Raw genomic sequence first — 6,604 nt, forward strand, 5'->3', positions numbered from 1 at the left:
CGCGCTGCGCCCCCGCGGAGCCCCGGCGGCTGCGGGAGGGCGACGAGGGGCCGCGTGGGATGGGATGCGGGTCTGGGGGGGCCGGGCTGACGTCCGGCACGTCTCTGCCCCCTGCAGCCCATGGACACAGAAGCTGAGCTGCAGTTTCGCCCGCGGATGGGGAAGGCGGCCTCGGCTCCTCTGTTGCCAGAAGTGGAGGCTTACCTGCAGCTGCTCCTTGTTATCTACCTGATGAACAGCAAGCGATATCCGGAGGTGAGGTGCCCCAAGATGCGGCTCTAAACCTGAGCCCTTTGTGTGGCACTCCTGGAAGCCTCAGGGACCTGCCTCCCCTCCGTTCCAGCCTGGGGCAGCCTCCGGGCTCCTCCTGCTCCTCCCGGGCCGCCGTTTTCTCTCCTCTGACCTCAGTTTCCTTCCTGCAGGCTCAAAAAGTGTCTGATGACCTGATGCAAAAGATCAGCTCCCAGAACCGCCGGGCCCTTGACCTGGTGGTGGCAAAGTGTTATTACTACCACTCCCGCATCTATGAATTCCTGAATAAACTCGATGTGGTCAGGAGGTAGGGCTGACCCCGCACGGCCGGGCTCTCCCTGTGTTCTCTCCCTTTCCCCTGCACGCTCTCTCCCTTCCCTGCAGCTTCCTGCACGCCCGGCTGCGGACGGCCACGCTGCGCCACGATGCAGACGGCCAGGCCACGCTGCTCAACCTGCTGCTGAGGAATTATCTCCACTACAACCTCTACGACCAAGCGGAGAAACTCGTCTCCAAGTCGGTGTTTCCCGAGCAGGCCAACAACAACGAGTGGGCCCGGTACCTCTATTACACAGGTGAGATGCAGAGGGTTCTGCGTGGTGCTGGCAGCTCAGGGTGCGCACGGGATTGGTCCCGCAGAGAACCTCCTGGAGCAGCTGGGGATGGAGCTTTGAGTCGGGATGCAAAGCCTCATTTGGTCAGATTTGCTTTTCCAAAATGCATTCGGCCCCGTGTGAACGCTCTCCCCCTCCCAGGGCGCATCAAGGCCATTCAGCTGGAGTACTCGGAGGCCAGGAGGACCATGACGAACGCTCTGCGGAAGGCACCGCAGCACACAGCTGTTGGCTTCAAGCAGACAGTAAGCAGGAACCTGCCGTGCTCCCATGGAGTCTGCACTCCGTGGGGAAGCTGCCCCTGGACTTGGCGTTGCCTCTGGGGCTCAGGAGCTGTTTCCATGCAAGGTGCACAAGCTGCTCATCGTGGTGGAACTGCTGCTCGGGGAGATCCCGGATAGGCTGCAGTTCAGACAGCCGTCCCTGAAGCGCTCGCTCATGCCGTACTTCCTGCTGACTCAGGGTACGGTGCTGCTGCTGTGCCCCTGCCCCGATCCCTTGGCAGAGTGCCCCACTTCAAGGAAAGTCTTGGTGGGGAGGGGGGGTGCTGCTGGGGGTTCCTCTCCTGTCCACTCACACAATCTGAGTGGTGCCGATCCGCTGCACCAGTCAGCAGTTTCCGAAGGGCCGGCTTCTCCTTTCTTCTTCAATGGGACAGATGGCAGATGGCAGCCCTGTGCTTCCCACCACACCCCAGCCCTCCCTCCCTCCCTCACACATTTTTCTCTTCCACCTTCCCCTGCAGCCGTCAGGACTGGGAACCTGGCCAAGTTCAACCAAGTCCTCGATCAGTTTGGGGACAAGTTCCAGGCCGATGGCACCTACACACTGATCATTCGTTTGAGGCACAACGTCATCAAGACGGGTAGGAGGTGTGGCGGTTGGGGACTCTGCCACCACCAGAGGCTTGGTGGGAGGCTGCCGCCCTGTGCTGCATGGTGTGGGGCTCCACTCCTGTTTCTCCTCCTCCCCAGGTGTCCGCATGATCAGCCTCTCCTACTCCCGCATCTCCCTGGCTGACATTGCCCAGAAGCTGCAGCTGGACAGCCCCGAGGATGCGGAGTTCATTGTTGCCAAGGTAGCTGTGCAGGAAGCCTCATCCCTCTGCCTCCTGGGTCCTGGGCTGCCCACCGCTCCTGCCAGGCCTCTCCTGCCCTGCACCCACCGCGCTCCCTTCCCAGGGCTGCTGGTTTTAGGTTGTGCCGCTCTGGGGGTGCTGAGGGCACCAGCTCCCATCTCTGTGCACTGTCCTGAGCCCGCCGCTCCCCAGCGCCTTCCTTTGCTCTAAACCCTGGGAGGTGGTGGTGCCCTGACCACACGCTCTCTGGCTCACAGGCCATCCGGGATGGCGTGATTGAGGCCAGCATTAACCACGAGAAGGGCTACGTGCAGTCAAAAGAGATGATTGACATCTACTCGACCCGGGAGCCCCAGCTGGCGTTCCACCAGCGTATCTCCTTCTGCCTCGACATCCACAACATGTCAGTCAAGGTGAGCACAGCGCAGCTCTGTGAGGACCCCGGGGGGCTGAGGGAGCACAGGGGTGGCACAGAGGGAGGAGGCAGTTTGGCTCCGGCTGCAGTAGAGCTGCTGTGAGTGGAAGGACAGTGGGGCAGAGCAGAAGCGCTTCTCAGCTCACAGCTTCTCATCTCCCTTGGCTTTCCAGGCCATGAGGTTCCCACCCAAATCTTACAACAAGGACTTGGAATCTGCAGAGGTGAGCTCTCACCCTCTCCCTGCTGGCGCCAGGAGCGTGCCGCGTTCATTCCACAGCTCCATCCCCAACATTGGCCTTTGCTTCCCAGGAGCGCCGGGAGCGCGAGCAGCAGGACCTGGAGTTCGCAAAGGAGATGGCAGAGGACGATGACGACGGTTTCCCGTGACCTCTGGCCTGGCTCTGTTTTTTTTATTTGTCCTTAGGGAAAATGCTGTCTGAGGAGAGCTGCCCCACGCGGCCCCGGTCCCCCCTCTGCCTTTCTTTTATAAGTACCTGCATGTCTGTACTGGGAGTGGGGGGCACGCAGGGTTCATCGGCCCCCAGCCACAGGCCCTGACCTCCTGTTCCCTCACCCACAGAGGGAAACCCCTTCCCCAATAAACAAACATTCTTTTGAGGTTGCCTGTGGTCAGTTGTTGCTGAGCCCTGTGGGGCACACACAGATCCAAGAGAGTGGGAGCTCCTGTGGCCGGGGCCGCGATAGCGGGGCTCCCTGGGCATCACTGTTACCCCTACAGCTCTTGCACTGATTGAGGGGTCAGACTTTGTTAAGCTTCAATTATGACTTTAAAATAAAACTTGGAAAAACACCCACCTGTCCTCCTGCCGTGGGTTTGTTGTGCTCGGAAGGGAGCTCTGCTGGGAGCTCAGGCTGCTGCCTCTTCCCCTCCCATCCCTACTGGAAAAGGCACCAGGGTGGGGCCTTTGTGTGACCCACAGATAACGGAGTGGGGATGGAGATGGGGTGGGGGCCGCGCAGCCCACACAGCCGGGTGCTGCTGGCAGCTGGGAGCAGCTGCTTTCGGCCTCTGGGGAAAATCTGGGAATCTCCCGGCACGCCTGTGCTGGGCTGGCGGCCAGGGGCTGTGCCTCCGGAATGGGGCAGCCCCAGGGAATGGATACGGCTCCATCCCTGCTCCAGGAACACGGTGGGTCTCTGGGTCAGGACGGGGCTGCGAGCCCAGCCAGCACTTTCCAGGGACACGGGGACACCCCGGAAACGGTGACTTCCTGGCGGATGCTGGGAGGGGGCTGAGGGTCAGCAGAGGAAGAGCGGCCACGAGGCAGAACCGCAGCGCGTTGCGCTGACCCCGCACTGCCACCCACAAGGTTTCGGGTCTGGCTGCCACTTCCTTCCTTGGAAATGTGGTGGGGGCTTTGGGCCCTGTGGGTGCTGATTCAACCCCACCCTGAACCGGCCTCAATTCCTGCCAGCACTGACCTGCTGAGGCAGCAGCGCTGCTCGAGGAACGGCGATCCCGCAATGTCTGCTGTGCAGGAGAACGGCCCCGGCTGCTCCCTGCAGAGCAAAGGCAGAGCTGGAAGGATTTCTCCCAGGAAATCCCACAGGTGGGCTCCCAGCACGAGGTCCTTTCAGGCAGCCGCAGGCAGAACCTTTGTGATGGTGGGATCTGTCATCATTAGGCTTCAGAGTTAACGCCTGCGTTGTGCTGGGTGAGGCCTCCTGTGCTCATGGGCTTCTTCCCCTACTGGGGGCTCAGGGGGGCAACGCCGTGGCTGCACCCCCGCTCTGTGCCCCCCTGGGCAGTGCAGAGTGCCTGGCAGCAGCTGGCGTCGGCCCACGAGATCCTCCTGCAAGCGTTCACTGGAACTGGCCCCAACCCAGAGCTCACGTCACTACGGGGGGGCCGGGACCAGCCAACCCCCCCGGGCTGCCCCTGGATGCCGCTTCCCCGAAGGGGCCGGCAGGGAAGGTTCACGTGGGGGTTTCAGGCATGGCGCTGCCAGGTGCTGGGTCCCGTGGCCATGGTGGTCCCGCAGCCACGCCGGCACCACGGCGAGGGTCCCCGCAGAGGCTGAGAGCCACCGCCACCATCCCTACTGCATAGCGAGTTAATGAGTGACCAGCCGTGACCGGGCACAGCGCCGGCACTGCCCACTGCCAGCATTCAGCTGGGCACCGCTGTGCTCGGGTGGCACTGCAGCGCCAGGAAAGCCCCATAGCAGCGCAGCACAGGAGCACCCGGCGCCCGGGATTTGCATGCGGGTGATTAAGACAATGAGGCAATCAGCACTGTTGCCACATCAGTGTGAATCCCCACAGCCCTCTATAAAATGCCCCGATCGATGAGGGCGCGCAGAGCGGGGCAGGGCACTGTGCCGGGCCGGGCTGTGCTGCAGGAGGAGACACAGAGCTGTACACCATGTGCTGCCTCACCCGTGAGTACTGCAGACCCATGGGTGGCACCGGGGGGTACGTGGGGCTGCAGCTCTTCTGCCCTTCCAGCATCTCCTCCGTCCCCTCCCTGTGCTCCTTTGGGCTCCCATCCCCGGGGGGGTCCCCAAGAGCACCGTTGGGGCGACCCGGTGTCAGCGTGTGACCCGCTGTCCTGCAGATGTGCTGGCGCTGGCGCTGGTGCTGGGCGCTTCGTGGCAGGCGCTGCATGGAGCTCCGCTGGCCGAGCTCTCGGGGGACCACGACTTCCAGCTCTTCCTGCACAAGAACCTGGAGTTCACCCGCAAGATCCGGGGGGACGTGGCTGTACTGCAGCGCGTGGTGGTGAGTGCCCCGTTAATGTGACCTTCCCCTCCCAGCCTTATCGGCACTGTGGGGCCGTGGCCGGCAGCCTCCCTGCACCCCATCCATCCCCGGGCTGCTCGGTCCTCCCCACGTTGTGCTTCATCCCTGCTCCATGCAGTGAGCAGCGGGTCGCTGCCCTGTGCTCATGCAGATGGGGGTGGAGGGGAGGGGAGTCCCGCATCCCTTGGGGGTATCGTGGCCCCCAGGCCATCTCATGGGGTGTCACGGGCTCTGCAGCCCTGACCCCACGCCTTCGCCCGCAGTGTGACACCTTCCAGCTGTGCACAGAGGAAGAGCTGCAGCTGGTGCAGCCGGACCCACCCCTCCTGCAGGCACCGCTGGATCAGTGCCACAAGCGCGGCTTCCAGGCGGTGAGTGCCAGCAAGCACCCGTGGCACGAGCTGCCCGGCCTCAGCCTGGCCGGGGGTCCGAGCACCAATCCCCCATGCCTTTGCCCCACAGGAGATGTGCTTCGGTCAGATCCGCGCCGGGCTGCACGCCTACCAGGACTCGCTGGGTGCCGTCCTGCAGCTGCTGCCCGAACACACGGCGCTGGTGGAGACGCTGCAGTTGGACGCCGCCAACCTCTCCACCAACATCCAGCAGCAGGTGAGTAGGGGCGGCACACGGGGACGTGGGGACGGCCCGGACCCCGCGGTGACACCGCCGCTCTGTGCCGCAGATGGAGGACCTGGGCCTGGACACGGTGACGCTCCCGGCTGAGCACCGCAGCCCCCCACCCACCTTCTCCACCGACTTCCAGCAGCAGGTCGGAGGATTCTTCATCCTGGCCAACTTCCAGCGCTTCCTGGAGACGGCGTACCGCGCGCTGCGGCACCTCGCCCGCCTCTGACGCCCTCCGCTCCCCCGCGCCCCTCCCCGCTTATTTAATATTTATGGCTATTTAATATTTATCCGGCCGGGGGGTCCCGCCGCCCCCCAGCCCCCACGCAGGGTGCCGGCCCTGCGCTGCCGTCCGTGCACGGGTCTCTGTGCAGCACCAGCCATGTTTAATATTTAAACACAAGCGTATCTCTGCTATGAGGTTTGTGCCGGTGTCCCCATGGGGAACCTTCATCCACTCCGAGGATGCTCTGAGCAGCACCGCGTGGCTGCAGGGATGGAGCTGCGGTGTCACCGCTCCCGGGCTCGTTTCTAGGAGCTGTTGGGTAAGGAGGGAGGGGAGCACAGCCCGGGATGGGGTCCCGCTGTTGGGGCTGAGGCTCCGCTCTGCCCGCACCGAGCTCCTATTTATTGCAGTGTAACTTATTTGTGTCCCCACACCTACGTTTGTATCTCAGAATCTCACAGCTGCTCCGGTCCTCGGGCGGTGTTTTGTACTCTATTTATTCCTGCAGCTGGGTCAGCCCCAGAGCAGCGTGTGCTGTTTTTTATATATGTCACAACGATGGAAATAAACTCTATTTTGGCTCCAACATCTGTGCTGTGTGCACCTCCATGAGATGAGGCTGCCCGGGG

The 6,604-nt window shown here is 62.9% G+C and overlaps 2 protein-coding genes across 2 annotated transcripts; both read left to right on the forward strand.

Annotated features, from left to right (window-relative positions):
* The first annotated feature begins 96 nt into the window (after positions 1–96).
* On the forward strand, positions 97–3,173 carry PSMD3 (proteasome 26S subunit, non-ATPase 3). Its single transcript, XM_010724585.3, has 10 exons — positions 97–255; positions 423–559; positions 637–827; positions 1,008–1,111; positions 1,215–1,329; positions 1,612–1,731; positions 1,841–1,944; positions 2,202–2,357; positions 2,533–2,583; positions 2,672–3,173. The coding sequence occupies exons 1-10, from the start codon at positions 121–123 to the stop codon at positions 2,747–2,749; spliced, it is 1,191 nt and encodes a 396-aa protein (XP_010722887.1). The 5' UTR covers positions 97–120; the 3' UTR covers positions 2,750–3,173.
* Positions 3,174–3,368: 195 nt separating this feature from the next.
* On the forward strand, positions 3,369–6,561 carry CSF3 (colony stimulating factor 3). Its single transcript, XM_003213932.4, has 5 exons — positions 3,369–4,764; positions 4,941–5,104; positions 5,389–5,496; positions 5,588–5,734; positions 5,808–6,561. The coding sequence occupies exons 1-5, from the start codon at positions 4,749–4,751 to the stop codon at positions 5,976–5,978; spliced, it is 606 nt and encodes a 201-aa protein (XP_003213980.2). The 5' UTR covers positions 3,369–4,748; the 3' UTR covers positions 5,979–6,561.
* Positions 6,562–6,604: the final 43 nt, after the last annotated feature.

The sequence above is a fragment of the Meleagris gallopavo genome, chromosome 29 (genome assembly GCF_000146605.3).
Source record: "Meleagris gallopavo isolate NT-WF06-2002-E0010 breed Aviagen turkey brand Nicholas breeding stock chromosome 29, Turkey_5.1, whole genome shotgun sequence".
Lineage (NCBI taxonomy): Eukaryota > Metazoa > Chordata > Aves > Galliformes > Phasianidae > Meleagris > Meleagris gallopavo.